The sequence below is a fragment of the Rattus rattus genome, chromosome 2 (assembly GCF_011064425.1).
Source record: "Rattus rattus isolate New Zealand chromosome 2, Rrattus_CSIRO_v1, whole genome shotgun sequence".
Classification (NCBI taxonomy): domain Eukaryota; kingdom Metazoa; phylum Chordata; class Mammalia; order Rodentia; family Muridae; genus Rattus; species Rattus rattus.
The window spans coordinates 74,623,640-74,648,647 of record NC_046155.1 but is presented as its reverse complement, the minus strand read 5'-3'; the positions used below and the strand labels follow the sequence as shown (position 1 = coordinate 74,648,647).

Genomic DNA, 25,008 nt, shown 5'->3' with positions numbered 1-25,008 from the left:
GAAATCCTGGAACTTTGTCCAAGGGGCCTTAGAGACTTGTGTATGTCAGTGCATGGGCATCCTGTTGGCCCTGAATGGAGCCCTTTGAGGGACTTTAGGAAGGTTCTCCCTGATGCTTTGTCTCCTTTCTCTAACCCCAGTGAACTTTGTGAATTTCTGTTAGGCCGTGCCACTTGACTGTTCCACTGAAAACTTGCTGCTTACATACACACTGTGTAAAGCACAAGTCCTGGGCCAGATGGGTGGCTCAGTGCTGAAGAGGACCTGTCTGTCTCCAGCACCCATACAGTGGCTTACACACCAGCCGTAGCTCCATTCGGGACCTGGCACCCTCAATTCTGTTGCACCAGACATGCATGTGGTGTGTGTAGATACACGCAAACATACACACAAAATTTTGAAATATTTTTTTTTTTTTTTTTTTTTTGGTTCTTTTTTTCGGAGCTGGGGATCGAACCCACGGCCTTGTGCTTCCTAGGCAAGCGCTCTACCACTGAGCTAAATCCCCAACCCCGAAATATTTCTTTTTAAAAGATGGAAACCTATGCTAATTCCAAAGACTAGAGGAGGAAGACCATCAACCCAGATCACTGTGGCCAAATTCAAGCAAGCAAAGCTTTTATTTGTGTACATGGGTTGCCTCCCCCTAAGGCAGGATGTGAGGAAGACGAGGTTTCATAGTTCAGGAGTAAGGGGTTTCCAAATGGAGGATTTGGCAGGTAAATGGGTGGGGTCACAGAAGCATTACAGAAGCATAAGAAGTCCTTAAGGACCTCTTGAACCAAAGAAACAAGGTGGTCATAGGTGTCCTACAACCTTTTGAAACAGGCATGATTGCCGTTCCTGGAACAGGCAGTACAGAACCATTTGTAGTTAAGGTTACAGGTGAAGCAGCTGAATCCTTGAAAAACAGGTTTAATCAAAAGCAGGAATGGATCTAGTTTGTCTTCACTATAAAATGACTTTTAAGCCTAAAGTGGAGGCAGGGTAGTAGTCATAACTCCAGGTAGTCATAACAACCTTTTGAAACAAAGGTAGGGTTCCAAAATGGTGATAAGCAATTTTTTTTGCAACAAAGACATAGTTGCCATTTCCTGGAACAGGCAGTGCAGAACCATTTGTAGTTAAGGTTACAGGTGGCCCAGTCCTTGGGAAACAGATTTAATCATAATCAGGAATGAGCCTAGTTTTGTCTTTACAATGGCTTTCAAGCCTAGGATGGAGGCAGCTGGTTCATCAACGCCCGTTAGCCTTAGGCCTTCCACTAACATCGCTTTTTACAGAGTAAAAAGGCTGAGAATTCAGCTGAGACAGTTAAAGACTCAGAGATTTGAAGAGGACTGATCCAAAACAACTGAGATAAACAGCCCATTGTGTCCTGTCTTGTGGATTTTTAAGTTTTAAGGAAGATTCTGAGGTGGAAGGTGTATTATATTTATGGGTGTAAGACGTCTCCCTCTCTCCCTTCCCTAGGATGAGTCATGTTGGGGTTCAGAAGTCCCTCCAGAGTAACTTGGATTCCAGAGATGAGCCACCACGCCCAATCTTCAAATTTCTGTTCTCAGTCCTATCAGGAGCTGATGCCCACAAACCACACGGACACTGACCTCAAAGACAGGGATGGTTGGTTGAACGCACACCCTCAAACTGATTTTTCTCTCTCAACTTACAAAGGCTAAAACTGCAAAACCCACAATGGGTCCATATGCAGGTGCAGGAAGGGCTACCCAGTGGTCAGCTCTGACTCAAGCCACTTTAGACAGAAGAGTTCATATGGACCTTTGATTTGATGGGTCCTGCGTAAAGCTTTGTGGAATCCCTCAAGGTTAACAACCTCATACAGAACATAACAGATACGTGATCAGCACAACCTTGCTGTGAGTTATTTCTCTGTGTCAATGACTGGCAGGCATATTACAGCAGCAATATGAAATAGTTGGCAGGCATGGAACAAAATGGCTGCAGCTCTGCTGGGGAGGGGACAAGCCTCAACAGATCAGATCCTTTTAGGTTATTTCTTTCCATGTAACTCTTGAAAAGCCCACAAACAGGGAGGGGGGAGGAATCAAAGCCACAGTAATGAAGGAGTCTTTGAGAAGGCAGACGTTCCTTGGTGCATATGGATGGCAAAGTGCTGTAGGGCTATAGTTTCTTATAAACCAAACCCTAACTGCCACTTTAAGAATATTTAACTAGAGTTGGAAAGAGGGCTCAATCGATAAGAGCATTTACAGCTCTTGCCGAAGATTTGGTTTGGTTCCCAGCACCCATATGATGGCTTACAACCATCTGTTACTCCAGCTCCAGATCTGATGTCTCTCCTAACTTCGTGGAGCTCCTGCAGGAATGTGGCACACAAACATGTATTCAGGTGTGCACAGATACACATTAAAAAAAAAAAAAAAGACATTTTAAGAAGCTGGAGTGGGATTGGAGAGATGGTTCAGTGGTTAAGAGCACTGACTGCTCTTCCAGAGGTCCTGAGTTCAATTCCCAGCAACCACATGGTGGTTCACAACCATCTGTAATGAGATCTGATGCCCTTCTCTGGTGTGTCTGAAGAGAGCAACAGTGTACTTATATAGAATAAATAAATCTTAAAAAAAAAAAAAAAAAAGCAAGCCAGAAGGCTAGCTGCTCTGTCAGAGGCACAGAGTTTGGTTCCCAGCACCCACGTGCATGTGCATTCCTCACAATTGCTCTAGAGTCCGCCTCAGGAGGTCAGACATCTTCTTTCAGCCTATTTGGGCATCTGCAAGCATGTGGGCACACATAGACATGTATTGTTTAAAAAAACAATAACCTTAAAGCATCTAACTGCAAAGGAGGTTCTGACCATCAGAAGGCAGTTCCAAGCCTCTTCTGCTACCTCATGCCCTGCTCCCCTACGCAGTCTGTTTAGTCCTCCAACTCTTTCCTTTTGAAATGGAAGTTTTTATCTTTTGCCCAGGCGGCTTTGAACTCAGGATCCTCCGAAGTAGCTTGGATTCCAGATGTGAGCCACCACATCTAACTTCAAATTTCTGTTCCCAGTTCTATCTGGAGCTGATACCCATGGGAGGGAGTCACTAGACACTATTGGTAGTATCAGAAGTGTGTCTTATGAACACAAACTGTCCTCTCTGCTTTTATCTTCCTGCCCTCTTTTTTCTTTTTTTAATTTTATTTTTAAAGATTTTATTTATGTATATGCGTACACTGTTGCTGTCTTTGTGCACACCAGAAGAGGGCATCAGATCCCATTACAGATGGTTGTGAGTCACCATGTGGTGGTTGGGATTTGAACTCAGGACCTCTGGAAGAGCAGTCAGTGCTCTTAACTGCTGAGCCATCTCTCCAGCTCCTTTACTATTTTTTTTTCTTTTTTTTTTTCTTTTTTTTTTTTTTTTTTCCCCAGAGCTGGGGACCGAACCCAGGGCCTTGCGCTTCCTAGGCAAGCACTCTACCCCTGAGCTAAATCCCCCCCCCCTTACTATTTTTTTATTAAAAAAAAATTATATAGAGTCTCACTACGCAAGCCTGCCTGGCCTCAACTTACAGAAATCCACCTGCTTCTGCCTTCCCTATGCTGAGTGGCACCATGCCCATTAAAAATAGAGTGATAGGCAAGATAGTACGGTAATATTGAGTGGATTTGACCTTGGGCTATTTCCACCCACACTACCAGTTGTCGGAAAGGTTTCCTTACTGTATAATTTAGGCAAATCAGTCCTCTCTGAACTATCTTGAAGCGCGTATGTAAAGTGAGGCCGTGATCCTTTGTGCTGAGCAAATGTGCAAGTGTGTAAAACAGTAAACTTACAAGAACAGGTACCCAAGCCAGGCGTGGCAACTCCTGCCTATACCTCGGGATTGAGGGTGGGGGTGCAGAACTAGAGCTAGGTTTACATCTAGTGAACCTTTGACTCAAGTCAGAAAAAACAAACGGTAAACGAAAGCGACAGATTGGGCGGTGGTGGAGCTGGGCCGCAAGCGGGCAAACAGCAAGCTGCCAGGAAGGCCAGTGGACGGGAAGGCGACGCGAGAAAGAACGAAGAAGGAAAAAGGAGGGGAAAGAAGAGAGGAGGCGACAGGGCCCACTCTCCAGGCCGGGTGCCAGCGAGAGGCCCAGACCCGCGGGAGCGCACGTGGCCTACGCGGGCACAGCAATCTCGGTGGGGCGTCGAGACCCAGCAGCGGCGGAGTCCGACTGAGGGTGGTTAGAACTTGGTTGCAGGGCCTTGAAGGCCGGGTTAGGCATCTTCTGTTCGTTAGGAGTTTCCGGGTCGCCGATACCTCAGAGTCCCGGCTCCCCCTCCCGGGGCGGTTAGGCACAGAAGCCCAGGCCTCAGGCCTCTCCCCTAGGGGCGTGGCCAGACGCTCGAGCCAATGAATGGCCGCCCCTGGGGCCCCGCCCCGCCCCCGCCTCCGGAGCCGCGGCCTTCGCAGAGCACCCAACCGCCCCTCGCCCAGGCCCGGGGCCGCACGAGCACCGAACCTCGGGCTGGTGAGTGCGCACTCCACCCCAGGGCCTCAGCTCCAGCGGGCCTTCAGCCGGTCCCTTAGCGCTCGGGTCGCCGACCCAGGCTCCGGGGAGTGACTCAGCGCGAGGAGGGTGGCAACTCGCGGGAGCTGGAGATTCGAACTGTTCAGGGCCCTGAATGTCGGGATGAGTGGGGTGAACGGGTGTCTTCCGAGCTGGGCCCTGGGCAGTGCCGGAGCGTGGGGCTGGGTTAGGGTGGATGGGAGAGGACTAGACTCCGAGCCTGGGCAGGGCGGGGGAAGCCACGGCTGCACCGCCTTGTCTGGGCCGGGGCCACAGTGGGGGTGGGGGTGGGGGTGGGGGGCGGGTCCTGAGCCTCTGATCCAGCGCCCCGCCTCAGGACACCAAGATGCCTGGCGAACAGCAGGCAGAGGAGGAGGAGGAGGAAGAGATGCAGGAGGAGATGGTGCTGCTGGTGAAGGGTGAGGAGGAGGAGGGTGAGGAGAAGTATGAGGTGGTGAAACTCAAGAGCCCTGTGGACAACAAGGAGGTACGTGTTATACCCTGATCCCACCCCCACCCTCGAACCTGTACTAGGTTCACGGTCCCTCAGACAGAAGTCAGAAATCCTGCCCCGTCTTCTCCTGGATCCGAGATCTAGAAACTCAGAATTGGCCCATCCTTGTGCCCTCTACCCTCCGACCTGATTGGATAGACGTTTGGCCCACCGTGAAAGCCAGACACCATGCTGAGTCCTGCTTGAGGCACCGTGCTGAGTGGTTTCAGTCTCTATGCAGCTTGATGTCTGTAAACTCACAATCCTGTATCCTGAGTCCAGATATAGGAGTAGCAAAGGCCAGAGGTCAGGGAAGACGAGGTCAGGCGACAATAACAACAGCTACCTTATGCATAGTTTACCGTGTGCCTGATGCCAAGCACCTCAGTCTAGTTTGTAGGTAGTATTCACTCCATTTTATAGGTGAGGAACTGAGTCTTAAGACATTTGGTAACTGACCTAAGTGACTGCCCCAGACAGAAAGAATGGCTTTGTCAGTCGGGAGCTATGGGACAGCAATTCTCTCATACTGCTGCCCAGCTCCATTCTCTCATACTGCTGCCCAGCTCCAGGCAGGTTGGTTGGCAGACCATGCTGGAATCTGGGTTTTCTTCTGAAGGTTTTCAGGACATCAGAATGAATTAGAGCCTGCCTTTTGAGACCTTAACTATCACCAGCTATTTTACTTCCCAGAGCTGTCAGAACCCTGGACCGTCCCTGTGTCAGTAGACTTGAGTTCAGCCGGAGGGTTCTGGCTGCCTTGGGTTTTAGGGCCTACACCTCAGGGGATTAAAGCCTAGCTCCCCCTAGTGGACTTGATGAGTTGTTGGGGAAAGGAGACCTTGCTAGGCCTCTTGCACTCTTAACTGTGAAGTCCCATTCTTCTCAGCCTTCTTGTCTTGTCATCTTCACCCAGCTTGACTTTCAGACCCTGTGTACCCTTTGGTTTGAACACTAAGGACCTAGTGCTCTAGAGCTTAATTAAGATGGACTTCCATTCCCATCACCTCCCTGTCAGCTGACAACGTTTTGGCCTTGTTAATTCTTCTTGCAGTACTAAGGATCAGACCAAGGCTTTATGTACGATAGCCAAGCCTTTTCTATTGAGACAGGTCTCAGCCAAGCTGCCCATGTGGGTCTAGAACTTATTCTATGGTTCAGGCAGGCTGTCCTTTGACCTTGGCCTTCCTATTAATTGAGTGGGTCTCAGGCTTGAGCAAAGCCACTTGGCTTCGTATCGTCTCTGTGCCTCAGTTTCCTCATTCGTCAAAGGCCAGCATAGCAGCACTTCCTCTTGGAGATGTAAGGATTGAGTGAGTTAGAGCTATGCCTTGCACATAGCAGTGTGTAAGTAGTTCCATTTTGTCTTTGTCCCTGTGGGTTTGTGGTATATGTGAATATGTGAACCTACCTGTGCTGAAGCTGGGCAGGGACAGCAGGCACCCGCTCCAGTACTGTCCACCTTCTTCCCTTGCCAGGCTCTCTCAGTGAGGGCATTCAGTGTGGACCTTGAAGGCTTGTGTGGGGAGGGAGGTGGCTGGTAGAGGTGAGGAAGGGCAGGCAAGAGCCAAGGCTCACAGAAGGTAATGCTAGAAGGTTTCGTTGGGGCCAGAGTGTGAAAGGCTGTTAAGCAGGACAGGGTAGCAATTTGGGCATACTGTGTTCTGTCTTGTGACATAGGAAGTCTTAAGCCAACTGATAAAAATGATTAGATTTTCTGTTTAAAAGAACCCCTGGCAGGGAGCCAGGGATGTATTGTCTGTAGAGCAGTTGCATGCAGAAAGTGCTGGTCCCAGGGCCACGTCATCAGGCATGGTGGCATAGACAGTGGTCTCAGGACTAGGGATGTAGAGGAAGGAAGATTAGGAATTTGGGGTAGGGACCACGGAGATGGCTCTGGAGTTAAGAGCACTTGCTGCTCTTCCAGAGGACCCAGGTTCAATTCCTAGCACCCATATGATGGCTCACAATACCTGTAACTCCAGTTCTGAGATCCAGCGCCCTCTTCTGGCCTCCAGGGACACCAAGCATATAGGCAAAATATTCATACACATCATGAATTGTTTTTATTTATTTATTTAATGTAGGAACATACTGTTGCTGTCTTTAAACACCAGAAGAGGTCATTACAGATGGTTGTGAGCCACCATGTGGTTGCTGGGAATTGAACTCAGGACCTCTAGAAGACTAGTCAGTGCTCTTGACCACTGAGCCATTTCTCCAGCCCAGAATTTTTTTTTTAAGGTCTAAGTTATCCTCAGTTATGTAGTGGGTTTGAGACCAGCTTAGGCTACCTGAAACCCTGTATCAAAGATAACAACAAAACCCCCAACCAATGAAAAGCCCAACAACAACAACAGTTTTGAAGGTTAGTGGCTTGCTTTGAAGTAGCAGCAGTAAGAGAGAGAGGTGTTTGGACACCCCCACTGAAACAGATTAAACAGAGGGATAAAGAGAAGGTTCATCGTGAAAGTCATCAGAGCTCTGTTGGGTCAGATGGTATAGTATCAGGTAGTGAGCAAATCCTAGCTCTACCAACTTTGCCTCAGCTTCTTCAGTAGTGAGCACAGAGTGTGCTGGCACGGTGATGATGCACACCTTTAGTGCCAGCACTCAGGAGGCAGAGACAGGACGCTGTCTGAGTTTAAGGCCAGCCTGGTCTATGCATCAAATTCTAGGACACCCAAGACTGTATAGACAGCCTCTGTCTGAGACAGACAGATGAAAGCGTCAATCTGGAATCTGAGTAAGTGGATATGGAGGAGGGTGAACCAGTTGGAGGTTATAGACAGGCACAGTTGGCCCTCGGCCAACAAAATAGCACAATGACCTGCCTCGTGGCTTCCCTTAGCCTCTTTTGTCCATGCACATGTTAACTATCTCAAAAGTGCCTTCCAGCCAGCATCGTACTGCATTCCTGTAGGAGGACTACAAGTTCCAGGCCAGCATGGTCTACATGGCAAGTGCCTGTCTGGGTTGTGACATCCAGTACCAGTAGATGGTGATTATTACAGCATTGACAGTGTCAACAGTGGCTGTTCTTTGTTAAGAATAGGCGTCAAGGGGCTGTGGGTATAGCTCATGGGTAAAGCTGGCCTTACTGTGTGGTTCAGTTCCCAGGCCTAGAGGAAAATGGTCTCTAGTGATGCTACACTCAGAGTGTGGAGTAGGCTTTGTCTGCCTGTCAAACTATGATCTGTCTGAACTTTCAATTATATGTATTTGAGTTTGAGTATGGGGTACAGTGATTGCCATGGTATGGGGTTATCATGGCACCTGTGGCGCCCAGTGGACAACTTTCCTTCTACCAGGGTGGGTCTTAGGGATTAGACTCAAGTCATCAAACTTAGCACCAAGTGCCCTCACCAGCCTGACAGCCACCTCATGCTCAGCTTCAGAAACACATGACCCTGAACCAAACTGTGGTTCAGCCCACAAACTTTTATTTTTTTTTAAAGATTTATTTATTTATTATGTATACAGCATTCTGCCTGCACGTATGCCTGCAGGCCAGAAGAAGGCACCAGATCTCATTACAGATGGTTGTGAGCCACCATGTGGTTGCTGGGAATTGAACTCAGGACCTCTGGAAGAGCAGACAGTGCTCTTAACCCTTGAGCCATCTCTCCAGCCCCAGCCCACAAACTTTTGTCCGCTGTGCACCTGCTCTCTCTGGTGTAGCTCTTCTCACCTGCAGACCGGACGGCTTCACTTTACACTTCTTGTTTATTGAGATGGGGTCTCTTCCTTATGTATGGTGCTTAGACTGACTCTGGACTTGTGATCCTCCTGCTTCAGCTTCCAGATTGTGAGGCTTGCAGGAGTGCGCTGCCACTCTCCACCACAGGGGGATGGACTTAATGTTAAACATGCAGGCAGATCATTGGGAACTTGATAAAGTAAAAGTTTTTGTTTCTGCAATGCTGGAGATTAAACTTAGGGTACCACTAAGCTATATCACCAACATAAGATGAAATTTTAAAAATTCTTAGGATTTATTTTCATTGCGAGGCAGTGGTGGCACAGCCTTTAATCCCAGTGCTTGGGAGGCAGAGGCAGGTGGATCTTTTTTTTTTTTTTTTTTTTTGATGTATTTATTTATTATATATAAGTACACTGTAGCTGTTCCGGCACATCAGAAGAAGGCATCAGATCTCATTACATATGGTTGTGAGCCACCATGTGGTTGCTGGGATTTGAACTCAGGACCTCTGGAAGAGCAGTCAGTGCTTTTAACCGCTGAGCCATCTCTCCAGCCCGCAGGTGGATCTTTGAGTTTGAGGCCAGCCTGGTCTACATAGTAAGGTCCAGTCAGGGAAACACAGAGAAACCCTTTCTTAAAAACAACAACAAACAACAAAACTAAAACCAAAAAGAGATTTACTTTTATGTGGACAAGTGTTTTGCCTGCAAGATATGTGTACCACATATGTGTGTCCCCATAGAGGCCAAAAGAGGGTGTTGGAACTCCTGAAATTGAGGTTTTAGATACTTGTGAACTACCATGTGGTTCTAGGAACTCATTCTAGGTCCTGTGCTACAGTGGCCAACACGCTTAACCACAGAGCAATCTCTTTGACCTCTAAAAGGATTATAGCACAATAAATCTTGAGTGAGGCATGATATTCACACTGTCCTTGAACCCTATATAACTGAAGAACTAGAATTCCTGATTCTCCTGCCTCTGCCTCACAAGTGCTGAAATTATAGACTTGGAGCTGGCTGGAACTCACTATCTAGTGGAGTCTGACCTTGAATTTCTGCTTTCTGTGTCTACCTCCGAGTGCTGGGCTTACAGTTGCATGCCACCATGGCTGGCCCATGCAGGGCTGGAGATTAGGCCTAGGATTCCTGTACGCTAAGGAACCACTGTGCCAGCTGAGCTACAGCCCCAACCTGAGACTGCCTGTCTTTCACAAGTGCCCAGGGGTTCTGATGTGGCTAGTCTTGTAGAGAGCTCACTCTCGGAGGTTGTGTTTTATATTCTGTAAGAAAAGGTGAGGATTGGTGAAGGTTTGGGGAGGAGACAAGTTCGCCATGTGACCTCACACCCATGGCTACAGTTGCATCATAACAGACAAGTTCAGTCCTTGGTTCTGCCATTTATTAGCTGTATGGGCTCAGGTAATCAGTTGATGTCTGTGTCTTATTTCTTCATCTAAGTGGCTGGACCACTTAACACAAAGGATTGTGAAGTTTTCATTTGCTTATTTTGAGGTGGGGTCTCTCTATACAGCCCAGGCTGGTCTCAAGGTCATGATCCTCTTGCCTCAGCTACCCAAATGCTAGGATGCTGATCACTACCCTGGCCTTATCCATGTCTGGGGGCTGCTAGACTCAGACCATTACCAAGATTCTTCTCCAAGTGCCTAAGACCCCTTCTCCTGGGCTGGAGACAATGGGGATGACCAAGGGGAAGGATTTCTTTCTCAGAAGTCAGTGAAGCCAGTGTGAGGAGGTCTCCAGGCTGGGCAGTGACAACTTAGAGAAGGTGCTGGGGAAGGGTCTACAAGAAAGGTCATCTCCACTGTGGTGTTGTGTTGAACAGACTCAGAGATGTCACAACCAGGGCAAGGGAGAAAGTGTGGCCTTGGAGTACTTCAGACTGGACCTCCCCACAGTATCTACTTTAATGGGGAGGCTTTCTTGGAGAAAGATAGAGACTTAGAGAGGAGCTTCTGTCCCCCCTGCTCTGAATTCAGGGGAAAGTTGCACCTTGTTATGCTTTGTCAACTCAGTCTCTCTAAGCCTTGGAGTTCTCTGCTGTCTGGAGATAACCCTGTGATCCCTGTACTCAGCAGGCAGAGGTAGGAGGATTTCAAGTTCCAGGCTAGCCTGGGCTATTATGGCAAGGTAAGAAACTCTGAAAACAAAACAAAAAAGCAAAAACAGAATAATCCTGTGTAGTGGAACACACTTTTAATCTAGCAGTCAGGTGGCAGAGGCTGGATTGTCTGTAAGTATAAGGCTAACCTGAGCTAAACATTAAGATACTGTCCCACCTGACTAATAGCATACATAAAACAATTCCATACATACACACATACATACATACACACACACACACATATACACACATATATACATGTACACATATTTATACATATATACATACATATACACACATACATATATACACACATATATACATGTACACACACATACATACATACACACATACATACATACACACATACACATACACTACATACATACACACACATACACATACATACACACACACATACATACATACACACATATTTTAATTATGTTGTTGTTGAGACAGGTTCTTGCTATATTCTCTAAGCTGGTTGAGAACTTGTGATCCTCCTGCTTCAGTCTGAGTGCTGGGATAATAGGCATGTAGTTACACCTAGACTGTATTTTTTTCCTTTAGGTATATACTTATAATTTAATTTCTAAATTAGGCGGCACAGTAAGAATTTAACAGTAATAAAATAGAACCATAACTATATGCTGTAATAAAAGTTGTTTTAAACTTACAAATTGTTTATTTCTGGAATTTTCCATTTAATATTTTCAGACCATGGCAGCTGGCAGTTGAAATCAAGGCACAGTTAAGGGAAGATTATTATTATTATTAGAACCAGAGTTTTCTGGGCTGATTGCTAATTTCCCAAATTGTTATATCTTCTAGTTCAAAGCCACTTTCTTTTTGATTTGTTTTTTGTTTTGTTTTGAGATAGGCTCTCACTATGCAACCCTGGCTGGCCTGGAACTCTATGTAGACGAGGTTGTCCTTAAATCCACAAGAGATGCACCTACCTGCCTCTGCCTGCTGAGTGCAGAGATTAAAGTAATGTACCACCTACCTGGCCCCAGAGCCAGTCTCTTATGACAAAGGGCTGATGGCCTTCAAGGTGCTCGACAGCTCCTGAAAGGGAAGGTCCTACTCTTTGTCACTTAACGTTTTCCGGTGGTATGTCCTTCTCTGTAAAAGGACGGTGTTGGACTGAATACAGGAGAGGCAGCATGTGTCTTGTCCTGTGTGTCAGGTGGTTTTTTAGTCATGAATTAATGTTTTTGTTTGTTTGTTTGTTTGTGTGTGTTTGTTTATTTTTAGAGGTCTTTGTAATCCTGACTGTCCTGAAATTTGCTTTATAAACCAGGCTGGCCTTAAACTCACAGAGATCCTTCTACCTCTGCCTCCCAAGTGCCAGGATTAAAGGTCTGCACCACCACACCCAGAATGAATTAATGTTCTTAACTGCTTGGTTGACAGTACTCATCCGTTTTACTAGGGGATCACTTCACTGACCACCCCACCCCCACCTGTTTCCCCCAGTCCTCCTCACCTTCAGAAAGGAAACTGCACCTCATTCACAAACTTCCTTCATGGATAGAAAGTTGTGCCATGCTCTCAGCTATGTAAACATGGCATTTCTCCTTTTATGAGAAGAGGGTAATGTGCCTTTAATATTCCTCATCACTTAGTTCAAAATGTTTCCCCTTCACCTGCTTCTTACACAGCATTCTTCCTTTTCCTGAGTTTATCTCTAGAAGTCCAGACTGACTCAAGCTTCAGAACTTCAAGACTCAGAGCAACATTTTGGCTTTTTCTGCACAGCTTAAAGTGCTTGCTCGAAAACCTGAAGAGTCTGGGCTTCCGCCCACACTTGCCAACTGGCTGCTTGCTCCAGCTTCCTTCTGCAATTCCCTGGGAGACCTCTTCTGTCTCTAGGCTTTAATGACCATTTATAGGCCGAACACCTCTCATCTCCACCCTGGCTCCTTCTGAGCTCCAGCCAGCCAGCCCCAAGCATATCTTTTTTTTTTTTTTTTTTTCCTTTTTAAAAGATTTATTTATCATGCCTGAATACACTGTTCCGCCTGCATGTACACCTGCAGGCCAGAAGAGGGCACCAGTTGTCATTACAGATGGTTACGAGCTACCATGTGGTTGCTGGGAATTGAACTCTAGAAGGGCAGTGCTCCTAACCTCTGAGCCATCTCTCCAGCCCCAGATCTTACTTCTTACCTGTTTCCCCTCTGTACATGGCAACTCCCATCTGGGCAGTTTCTGAACCTTAGTTACTTGGGGTCTGGGATGGTGGCCCACACCTTTAATCCGATAGTCATTTTGAGTCTTCATACCTGGAAGCCAGTTTGTTGCCATCTCTTATCTCAACCTGTAAAGTGGAGAAAGAAACCAACATCTCACTGGCTCTACTTCTACTTGCTTCCTGGGCTTAGACCAACTAGTCTTCCATCAGATGAATCAGTAGCCTCCTCATTCTGTCTTTTCTTCTCCTTCATTTGGGTTCCCAAAGAGCCTTTAGAATGTGTGATCGTCATTTTCCTCATCAGAATTCTCAGAAATCCCTCATAGTGCTTCTCTATCTCATTTATACTGAAAGCTGAAGTCCTCCTTCCCAGGTCCTTGACTATGACCTCCTGTTTCCTTCCCCTCCCCCCAATACCTTACGCCATCACAACAGTGTCTTCCCAGCCCTATGTGTATCTGCAGCATTCCAGCAATACCTGCATTAACCCATTACTCTGGTAGTAGGTAGGATTTCTCCAGGGCTGAGGAAATTTGTAGGCAAGCTCTCTGTCACTACTACATTACCAGCACTTGGGTTTTGAGACAGGGTCTCCATATGTAGCCTAAGTTGGCCTGGATCTCTTGATCTGCCTGTCTCACCTCTACGATGCCAGTATTACAGATACCTGGTACTTTATATCTAATATCAAATCCCCAGTGTCTCTAACTATATAACCTATAACGTGCCCAATAAATTTTGTGAATTAATACAGGTAACTGTAATGTCAGCTGGAAGTGATGTATTAAGTCTTGTAAGGCGCACCATCACGGAGGCAGGCACAGTTCCCTGTTTCACAGATGAACTGAGGCTCAAAGAGTTTGCAGTTTGCAGGGGCCTTTTAAGGCTGACCTATCCTCCCTTTGCCTGCAGGTTGCCAGCCAGATGCCAGCGCCGTCGGCCGACCCGGCGCGCCCCCACGCGTGCCCAGACTGCGGCCGCGCCTTCGCGCGCCGCTCCACACTAGCCAAACATGCGCGCACGCACACGGGCGAGCGCCCCTTTGCGTGCACGGAGTGCGGCCGGTGCTTCTCGCAGAAGTCGGCACTGACCAAGCACGGTCGCACCCATACAGGCGAGCGACCCTACCAGTGCCCGGAATGCGACAAGCGCTTCTCCGCCGCCTCGAACCTGCGGCAGCATCGGCGGCGTCACACGGGAGAGAAGCCGTACGCATGCGCACACTGCGGGCGGCGCTTCGCGCAGAGCTCCAATTACGCGCAGCATCTGCGCGTGCACACGGGCGAGAAGCCTTACGCGTGCCCGGACTGCGGACGAGCCTTCGGCGGAAGTTCGTGCCTGGCGCGCCACCGACGCACGCACACGGGCGAGCGCCCGTACGCATGCGCCGACTGCGGCACGCGCTTCGCTCAGAGCTCGGCGCTGGCCAAGCACCGGCGCGTGCACACGGGCGAGAAGCCGCACCGCTGCGCCGTGTGCGGCCGGCGCTTCGGCCACCGTTCCAACCTGGCGGAGCATGCGCGCACGCATACGGGCGAGCGGCCCTACCCGTGCACGGAGTGCGGCCGGCGCTTCCGCCTCAGCTCACACTTCATCCGCCACCGTCGCGCGCACATGCGGCGCCGTCTCTACATCTGCGCGGGCTGCGGCCGAGACTTCAAGCTACCCGCCAGTGCCACAGCCGCCACGCCCACCGAGCGCTGCCCGGAGTGCGAGGGCAGCTGAGCCACGGCGGGGAAGCGAGGGGCACTTGGGACTTGCACCTGAATTGTTCCTTCCATGCCTGCACCTGGGTCGGGGGTGCTCTGGGACTGGGCGATAGGGAATGTCCCACCGGGGATCCCTAGAACCATGCCTCGTCCCCAGCTACATTTCCTTGGCCCTTCTGAGTGAATAAAGTATTCTATCCTCACCTCACGATGCCTGTTAAGTGAGGTGGGTGGGAAGGGGAACACTAGGTATGGAACCAAATGGGGCTATAAAATAGCCTGGAACTCGGAGACACACATACCTGGCTGGCTGTGCCTCAATCTCAGTTCTGAAAAGAGGCATAAACAGGACATGTTCTTGACTAGATTATTGTGTTTTGCAGTCCTTGAGGGTCGGTGTGGCAAAGGAGAGAAATGGGGCTGTGTAAAGAGGTTTAAGTACTTCCTTATGTAAATACACTAGTGCCCCACCACCATTTAATTTTTTTTTTTTTTTTTAAGATTTATTTTTATGAGTACACTATAGCCATCCACAAGCCATACCAGAAGAGGGCATCAGATCCCATTACAGAGGGTTGTGAGCCCCCATGTGGTTGCTGGGAATTGAACTCAGGACCTCTGGAAGAGCAGTTGGTGCTCCTAACCACTGAGCCATCTCTCCAGCCCCATTTAATTTTTTTTAAAAGATTTATTATCTGTCTTCAGTCACACAAGAAGAGAGCATCAGATCTCACTACAGATGGTTGTGAGCTACCCAGTGGTTGCTGGTACTTGAACTCAGGACCTCTGGAAGAGCAGTCAGTGCACTTAACCACTGAGCCATCTCTCCAGCCCTATTTAATTAACCTTAAGCTGACCCAGTACTCACTATATACACCAGGCTTGCATTTTCAGGGATCTTCTTTCTGAATTCTGGGGTTACAAGCGTGCACCTTGCACCACCACAGCTAGCTCCAAACCTCATCTCCACTTTTGCAGACAGCTAGTGAATGGTACAGCAGGAAATAGACCATTGGTCAAGGAAACTGATGATCACAGGATTTAGGGGAAAAAAAAAAAAAACCACTTGCAGAGGATCTGGGCTCCATCCTAAGCACCCATGTGGCTTAACAGCCATCCATAACTCCAGTTCTAGGGGACCCAAAGCCCTGACTTCTGACCTGGTACACAGACACATTATTGGCAAAACATACACACAAAAAATAGTTTTGGTTTGTGGCCCAAGCTATCCTCAAACTTATGTTCTTCTGTCTCCGCCTCCTTAATGCTGGGGTCACAGGTGTCACAGTATCCAACACCATGCCCCAAAGTAATTTTAAAAATTAGGAAATGGGATGGGGGGCATGAGCCATGGTTATGTGTGGAGGTTAGAGGGCAACTTGCAGGAATTGGTTTTCTCCCTCTATCATGTGGATCTCTGGGATAGAGTTGGGACACTGGTCATTGGGCCATCTCATAAGCCTGGAAGTAATATTTGATAAGTGTGTGGATTTGTATAAATGAATGCAGGCGCCAGCCAAATCAGGAAGATTTGGAGCTAGGGTTAAGGCATTTGTAAGCTGCCTCTGCAAAAGCATTAAGTGCTAAGTGTGACAGTGCATGCTTTTAATCTCGGCACTTGGGAGGCAGAGGCAGATGGATCTCTGTGAGTCCAAGGCCAGCCTGGTCTACATAGCAAGTTCCAGGTTAGCCAACAATATGTAGAGACCTTGTCTTAACAAAGACAAGGAAGAAAAAAAAAAGACCAGGAAGTGCACTTAAGTGCTGAGCAATCTCTCCAGTCCCCAGAAGATTTCTTAAGATTTGTCTCGGAGAAGGAAAAGGAGCTGGAGCTCCAGAGAAAATCAGTGAGGGGGGTTACAGATTTGATCAAATACAGGGACAAAGGAGGGGATAAAAGATAAAATTAAATGTTATAATATTCAATGGGCAGGAATGTAAAACAGCCATTTTTAATCAGAAGAATTCTTTTACCTGGGAAGGCATGAAGGGTCATTAGAGAAGGAGGCAGACAATCACCACATCGTGGTTTCTCATCATTACCTCACTTTCTGGGAGGACTCTTAGGTGCCTCAGGGGACATAATGTGCTCACACACCATATCAACTGTTCACTCAACACCATCTAGCTAGAAAGGAAGAACAGAGATTGGCCAGGTTAGAGAGGTGGGTGGTCTTTCCTTGTACACAGGGACCAAGGAACGGAAGCTGTATTCTGTACTTATCAAAGACTTGCAGCCCATATTTACTTCCTGCTCTCTGCTTTTGCAAGTTTTAAATTATGAAAAGGCAGAACAGCAACTGTGAGTTACACTGGACAGAGCCCTGCTTCTCTGCAGGATTTGAGATATTTTGTCTAGGTTCTCAAGAAAAATCCAAACATTGTTGCCTTACGTTATTTTAATGAGAGAGAAAACACCAGGCCCAGATCTATGACTTAAAAAAGACCAGACTAGCACTGTGTTTCTAGGTAGAAGCCTGGTTTCTCAACTCAGAGTCAGGGTCTCCAGCCCCCATAGCCTGGTTTTCAGAAAGGTCCCACAGGGCAAGTCTGTATACTTACAGGCAGAACCTAGGGACAGATGGACTGGGTAACGTCGGTTGGTGTCCATTTTGGAGATTACTGCTCAAGGTAAGTCCACATGACAATGGGCTGCTAAAGCCACCAGGTAGATGAGGACATCATTAAGCTCCTCCTCAAGGCCTGTTCACTCCTTTAGCAGCCATGCCTGAGGACCAGGCTCTGTGTCAGACTTCCACTGACTGGGAAGAGAACAGGACAGACATACAAGCTTACTAGTTTCTTGGGCCTGTCTATAAAGTTTCACACTACCACAGCCCAGAAAAATCTCTCCAGGGATAATCTACTTGCCTGGGCCCTGGGCAGAACCATGTGTGTTAACGGATAACAGCCAGACCCCCCATGACTCTACCTCAGCCACAGAGTGACCAAGAGAACACTTGCTGAGACACTCCGAGGTTCAGATCTACTTTTCACTAGTGCTAGCTGCTGTCACTCCATACTAAACCCCGGACCTGATCAGTGCAGGAATTCACCTTCCTGTTAACTCCTCTCTACCCACTTGCTCTCCCACCCAAAGCCACCATTACCTCTTCTGTTTGTGGTCACTGTTCCTTCTACTATGAACGTCACCCCCCATCCTCCTAGATTTCCCTTTCTTGATACTTCGGTCTCAATTCACAGCTTACCATCTCAGAAACCCTTACTCTCTCATCTGCTTATCCCCTTCCCGAGACTGGCTCCTGTGTACCTAAGGTTTCAGTCTCCCTGTGGCCGAGGACGACCACCTACCTCCCCAGCCCCTCAGCCTCTGCCTCTCAAGCCCTGGGGTTACATCACACACCACCACATCTGACTTGATTTCCCCTTAGCCCTTGTCAGAGTTCCAGATCACTTAAAACTGTGTCCTTACTCTTCTTCTACCAGGAGTGGAGGCTGTGTGGTCCACGGCTTCCCAGCCTTTGTTACAGATGACCTAGCTCACAACTGATGCTAATTCATCTGTACAAAAGGAATGGCCCACCCTCAAGTGCATTTTATATGCCCTCTAGTCTTCATCCCACAATGGCTGCCCAGAGTTAGGTCCACACCAGCCTGCTCACTAGCCTGCTCTAATCCAATTTTCAGGTGTCCAATCTGCCCTGCAGGCACAGAAATCTTTCTGCTACTGAGGTTAGACCAGGCCTTCTGCCTGAACTCCAACACCTTCTAACTCCAATCTTATCCGCCTGGGCTTGCCTCACACTCTATCTTCCACAGTTCCCACTTCTATGTAACGCCTACAGTGGGCTAGATACTTGGGCCACAAAGAGAACAAAAACAGATACAAAACGCCCCCTTTTCTTGGGAAAGCTAATTTTGAATTAGATTCTCCCAGAATCTAACTTGCCCTTTCTCACCTCACTACTACTTTTTTAAGGACAGATTTATTTATTCTGCAGATAGATGTAAGTGCCTGTTTGTATGGGCACTATGTATATGCAGAGCCTCCACGGCCAGAAGAGAGTGTGGGATCCCGTGAAACTGGTGTTATAGGAGGTTGTAACCTGGCACAGGGGTGCTGGGAACTGAACTCGCACTTCTGCAAGGGCAGGAAGTGCTCTTAAGCCCTGAGAAATCTCAGCAGCCCCACTGCCTCTGCAAAGGAAGTTCCCTGTCTGGCAGGCTACCTTTTAAAATTCCTTATTTCAGCTCTACACAGAGGTAAAATGCTTGTGACAACTGTCTGCCACCCCCAACACACACACACACTCACTCTTTTTCCTTTGAGACAGGGTTTCTCTGCATAGCCCCAGCGTCTTGAAATCCGCTGTAGAGCAGGCTGGCCTCAAACTTACATATCCACTGCCTGCCTGACTCATGCTGCACACCACTACAGCCCTGCTGACTGTTCTTAGACCTCAGTCTACCTCACTGTTCTACACTTTCATTCTCTCCCTGGAAACTTCCTGGCACCCTACAGGGACTGTCGCCCTTGTGACTTCAGCAGCAGCACAGAATACAGCTGTAAGGAAAATAAAACAAACCCCAGTTTTTGAGGCTCAAATACATTCTCTCTCCACCCCCAAAGAGCCTCTTCCAGGAAGCCTCCCATCTACTCACAAGAGTTCTGCCAGCTCGCCCACTTCTCCCACCAAGGCTAGGAGCAGGTTCCGAGGCTGGTGGAACTGCTCCCAGTCCCGCTCAGCAGCAAACTCTGCATGGAGGCGTCGGCTGGAATAAAGGAGTAGAGGTTCAAGTTTCAGGGTTAGAGGACAAGATGCAGGTACCCAGCCTACATCTATAAGGACACAGGCCTAGGAATCTTAACAGTCAATTTCTTGGATGTCCTTAAGTTACTACCTTTTTTTTTTTTTTTATTTAAAGATTTATTTATTTTATGTGAGTACACTATAGCTGTCTTCAGACACACCAGGAGAGGACATTGGATCCCATTGCAGATGGTTGTGAGCCACCATGTGGGTGCTGGGAATTGAACTCAGGACCTCTGGAAGAGCAACCAGTGCTCTTAACCACTGAGCCATCTCTCCAGCCCCAAGTTACTACCTTTTTTTTTTTTTTTTTTTTTTTTCAGGGCTGGGGACCGAACCCAAAGTTACTACCTTTTAATAAGACTTTCTTATTGTCGGGAAATAAACGTGCCCCTGTACAGATTTTACCCTCAAGTCAAATTTAGCAACAACACCCTTTATTATTCCATTTTTTTTTTTACTGCTAGTTCTTCTGGTACTCAACCTTAACGCCCCTATTCCCGCACACCTAGGTCTAACTAAATCATTGGATGTAATTTTGAGACATTGCCCACTGGGGCCTTCCTTGACATTCTGCAAGGAAAAAAAAAATAAAACATTTCTATGCTTCAGCTTCCCCTGTTCAACTGCCCATCACTCCTGGGGTGCAGAGGTACTATCCGACCTCTGTTACCTCTCCAAGGTTGTACTAAAAATTGGTACTAACATGCCCAGGGGCGTCACCCAATTTCCCTGGCTTCAAGTGCGCACTGTACACATAAGGTTTGGCTGGGCTCTCCAGAGAACTGCCAGGAGGGCCTGGGTGGACATGGGTATGTCGTTCTTCTTGTGGACCACGTGGAGGGACCCTCCCCACTACAACAAAAAGGTCAATATCTCCAACCGAGGCTGGATAAGGACTGCTTACATGTCCTCAAGCGTGGGCTCTGGGCTGAAGCTGAACGGGCCGGCAGCAGCAGAGTCTTCTTGCCCCCCATTACCGCACGCACCGGTACCAGCTTGGGACATTCCGCCCACCAGTCCCAGCCGCGCGGGAGCAAACTCCGCGCCACGTTCAGAGCCGCCTCTAGGGTTCCGACCAATCACGGTTTCTCTGTTGCGTCCCCGGGGCGGAGCCGGAGGGGGACCCAATCATATAAACGGATTTTTGCTACGCACCGCCTCTTCTCCGGCCTGGACCAATCTGAAGGGAGTTTCAAGTGTATTTTCGGTGCCCTCGAGTTCTTTCGGCCAGGCGAAACTCTTAAAGGGAAAGGTAGGAAATCAATCTGGGAAAGAGACAGAACAGAAGCCTAATGTGACGTTGTTTGCTTAATGGGCGCCAGACGGCGCCAAAGTGAAATAGCAGACGCGGAGGAGGCGGGTCCACTCAGAGCAAAAACCCTACAGCTTGTGCGTGGCCACTTAGTTACGCTGTTTAAGGTTCCAGTCTTCACACAATTTGAAAAAGGTTGATGAGAAAAAGTGCAGGCTTCTAGAGAGGAGGAGAATCCAGGCTTTGTAACCCATTTCAGCGTCCTACCCCAGTGGATTCCAATGATTGGAAGCAATTGATCCATCTTTGTCCTACAGGGAGAGGAAGACATTCCTCCTCTTTACCTACAGCATAGAATACATGACACCGCAATTGGTGGCAGGTAGATAAGGTATGGCCGCTGCCCCATGGGTGACTATAACAGCCTTACACAATGCACAAGAGGACACCAAACTCGTTTACATAGGCTAGTTTTTGAAGCATTTTTTAAAAGATTTATTTTGTTTTGTTTGAGTACCCTGTAGCTGTCTTTAGACACACCAGAAGAAGGCACAGGATCCCATTACAGATGGTTGTGAGCCACCATGTGGTTGCTGGGATTTGAACTCAGGACCTCAGGAAGAGCAGTCGGTGCTCTTAACCACTGAGCCATCTCTCCAGCCCCTTTTAAAGACTTTTTAAAAGACTTGTTTTTTATTCTCTCTCTCTCTCTCTCTCCCCCCCTTCTGTCTCTTTCTCCCTCCCCCCCTTACCCCCTCTCTCTCTCTCTCTCTCTCTCTCTCTCTCTCTCTCTCTGTGTGTGTGTGTGTGTGTGTGTGTGTGTGTGTGTTTCCAAGTATGTCTTTGGACCACTTGTGTGCCTGGTCCCCAGGGCATCCAGAAGAAGATGTTAGATCCCCTGGAACTGAAGTTGCAGACAGCTGTGAAATGCCAGTGGGAACTGGGAATAAAACTGTGGTCCTCTACAAGAGCAGGTGGTCTTATCTTTGGAGCCACCTTTCCAGACCGGTAAAATTTTTCTTCCTCAAGATCTACAAAAAGATTATGTGTGTGCATGTGTGGGTATGTGCATTGGGTGTGTGCACATGAGTGCAGTTGTTGGCAAAGGAATCCCCTGAAGCTAGAGTTATCAGTGGTTCTGAGGTATGAAACCCTGATCCCTGAGCAAGAGAAGCAAAACTATTCTATACAGTGAACTCACTGTAGACCAGGCTGGCCTCGAACTCACAGAGATCTGCCTACCTCTGCCTCCCGAGTGGGCCACCACTGCCAGGCAAGTAACAAAGGTTCCCAACTGCTGAGCTGTCAGCACAGTGCTCCCTTTCCCGTTTTTAAAAAGTTTTTTTTTTTTTTTTTTTTTTTATTGTGAGTACTGTTGCTGTTTTCAGACACCAGAAGAGGGCATCGGATCCCATTACAGATGGTTGCGAGCCACCATGTGGTTGCTGGGAACTGAACTCAGGACCTCTGGAAGAGCAGCCAGTGCTCTTAACCACTGAGCCATCTCTCCAGCCCTCCCTTTTCAATTTTTAAGGGTTCCAGAATTGAACCCAGAGACTTGACCGTGCTAGGCAAGTTCTGTACCTGGTCCACAGAGCTACCCTAACACTTTTCAGATTTTCCAATCTGAGCAATCACGGAGTCACTGACCATGACAGGAGTGGAGTTACTTAAGAAGAAGGGTTGTTTTATCGGTGTGATTGGTTTGAGTTTTTGAGGCAGGATATCACCCTTAACCCTGGAACTCACTACGTAGCTCGGGGTCCTGTCAAACTCATGCCACCCCCCCCTGCCTCGCTTCCAAGCACTGATATTACAGGCCCCAGGCACGGCGCCAGCTGTTGATGTGTGCGGCCAGCTGCACAGAGGGCTGTTTGTCAATTATAGTCACTCTTCCCATCCTTCACTTCAGAGAGGGCTTGCATTTTTGTAGAAATGAAAGAAAAAGGACGGGGAAGAAAGAGCCAGATGGTAGACACTGAGATCAGAGAGGAGGCTGGGTGTAGCTCAGTGGTAGAGGTTTGCATGTAGGAAGCCTTGGGTCAAGCTCTAGCACCAAATTCCTAAATAAATCCCAAAGGTGTAGTGATTCCCTGGTACAGAGAGATGCCTCTGGCAAGCCGGTGCATATATCTAAAGACACAGAGGCATGAAGGTCATGCAGTTCTGTTTGTGGCCGTGAGAAAGGTGAGAGCTCTCAGTACCGAGGCGAGGAGGGCTGCGTACACAATGGGCATTGTTAGCAGTTCCCAGAGTGCGAGCCACAGAAACAATTCTGAACTGGTTTAAACAAGGCAAGGGAATCTGAAGCAAGCGTGGGGCATTCCTGTAATCCTTATCACCTGGGAGGCTGAGACGGGAGGATCAGAAGTTCAAGGTGAGCCTCAGCTACACTGAGACAATTTAAAGCCAGCCTGGGCTACTTGAGACCCTGCCTCAGCGACACAGAACAAAAAAAAAGAACAGTTTACTAAGTAAACAAAATTTGTTATGAGGGCAGAAGAATGACTCCTGGGTAAAGATTGGCCTGGGGAATGGACTGGATCTCAGCAGGAGATCCAGCAGTTCACATATCTAACCACGGCAACCCTTAGGAGGCAGGTAATGTGGTTATCCCTGCTTTACAGAGAAGGAAACTGAGAGGTTAAGCCACTTAAACAATTAGTAACTTAGTAACGCCAGATTCCAAACTCCTCCCTTTCGCTTTGAAGGCTGTGTTGTTGGTACCCATGCATGCAGCGCCTGCACAGGCCTTGAACTTGATCTTCCACGCTGCCTCACAACCACAACTAAAAACTCTGTGAAAAGATTGGTGCTGGGCATGGTGGGGCGCACTTTTGGTCCCAGCATTTAAGAAGCAGAGGCAGGTGAATGTTTTTTTTTTTTCTTTTCCGGAGCTGGGGACCGAACCCAGGACCTTGCGCTTGCTAGGCAAGCGCTCTACCACTGAGCTAAATCCCCAAACCCCCACCCCCTTTTTTTTTTTTTTTTGTGAATGTTTTTTTTTTTTTTAAATTTGAGGCCAGCCTGGTCTAAATGGTGAGTCCAGACTAGCGACGTCATAACTTGTCTAAAATAGAAAGGTGATTGGTTAGTTGGGTTAGCAGGGTGTGATGACCGCAACAGGCCCCCCAGACCTTAGCATGACTGACTCCATTCGGGCTGCAAAACTTAGCAAGTAAACAGTACCACCTGCCAAACTGAAACCGGAGGCCTAATTTGGTGGAAAAGTCCATAGACCTGGGGAAGTCTCTAAATGTACTAACCTTTCTCTTTGGCTTCTGCAGTTCTGCTGCTTGCTAACCGTTCTTGTTAACTGAGGTCTGTCAGCCCAGGATATGTTTTCTTGTGCTTAAAAGCTCACCCTACCTGCCACTCTGGGAGCGCAGGCTCCAAGTCAGGAGGCAACAAGATGTTCTGCCTCAAGAAGTGGAACACAGGGGCTGGAGAGATGGCTCAGTGGTTAAGAGTACCCGACTACTCTTCCAGAGGTCCTGAGTTCAAATCCCAGCAACCACATGGTGGCTCACAACCATCTGTAATGAGATCTGATGCCCTCTTCTGGTGTGTCCGAAGACAGCTGTAGTGTATTTATACATAAAAATAAATAATTTAAAAAAAAAAAAGAAGTGGAACACAGTAGCTGTGTGGGACGTTGAGGGTGATACCTGCCCCATCTGCAGGGTCCAGGTGATGGATGCCTGTCTTAGTTGTCAAGCTGAAAACAAACGGAGCACTGTGCTGTGGTCTGAGGAGAATGTAACCATTCCTTCCATAACTGCTGTGTGTCCCTGTGCGTGAAACAGAGCAATCGCTGCCCTCTGCGCCAGCAGGACTGGGTGGCCCAAAGAATCAGCAAATGAGAGGTGGTAGTGGCTCTCCTGGTGTGGTTGGTGACCCTGGACAACCTTGCCATCAAGTTATTGGACAAAGACTGGACACTCTGGGGATTCATCCTTCAGATAGAGAGGATGGTGTGCAGCCTTTGAGACTCATCCAAGGCATGGTTTATCATTTTGTCTGTTCGATTTTGGGAAATTGTCTACAATTCAGAAGATAATTTATTAAAAGGCTCAGGGCTACACTGGGATCCTGACAAGTCTTTTTTTTTTTTTTAAAGATTTATTTATTTCATGTATGTGAGCACACTGTCACTGTCTTCAGACACACCAGAAGAAGGCACAGGATCCCATTACAGATGGTTGTGAGCCACCATGTTGTTTCTGG

The 25,008-nt window shown here is 48.0% G+C and overlaps 2 protein-coding genes across 3 annotated transcripts; one reads left to right on the top strand and one right to left on the bottom strand.

Moving 5' to 3' along the window:
* The first annotated feature begins 4,142 nt into the window (after positions 1-4,142).
* Znf771 (zinc finger protein 771) lies at positions 4,143-14,958 on the top strand. 2 transcript variants are annotated; one of them, XM_032892582.1, is made up of 3 exons: positions 4,143-4,486; positions 4,863-5,012; positions 13,958-14,958. In XM_032892582.1, the coding sequence occupies exons 1-3, from the start codon at positions 4,373-4,375 to the stop codon at positions 14,768-14,770; spliced, it is 1,077 nt and encodes a 358-aa protein (XP_032748473.1). In that variant the 5' UTR covers positions 4,143-4,372; the 3' UTR covers positions 14,771-14,958. The 2 variants fall into 2 exon arrangements, with proteins under 2 accessions (XP_032748473.1, XP_032748474.1); XM_032892583.1 differs by having other exon boundaries at positions 4,419-4,486; positions 4,850-5,012.
* Positions 14,959-17,135: 2,177 nt separating this feature from the next.
* Dctpp1 (dCTP pyrophosphatase 1) lies at positions 17,136-20,608 on the bottom strand. Its single transcript, XM_032895619.1, has 3 exons — positions 20,434-20,608; positions 19,378-19,488; positions 17,136-17,516 (listed from the first exon to the last, which is right to left on the bottom strand). Exons 1-3 carry the CDS (start codon positions 20,532-20,534, stop codon positions 17,462-17,464), a joined length of 267 nt encoding a protein of 88 aa, XP_032751510.1. The 5' UTR covers positions 20,535-20,608; the 3' UTR covers positions 17,136-17,461.
* Between the last annotated feature and the right edge of the window lie 4,400 nt (positions 20,609-25,008).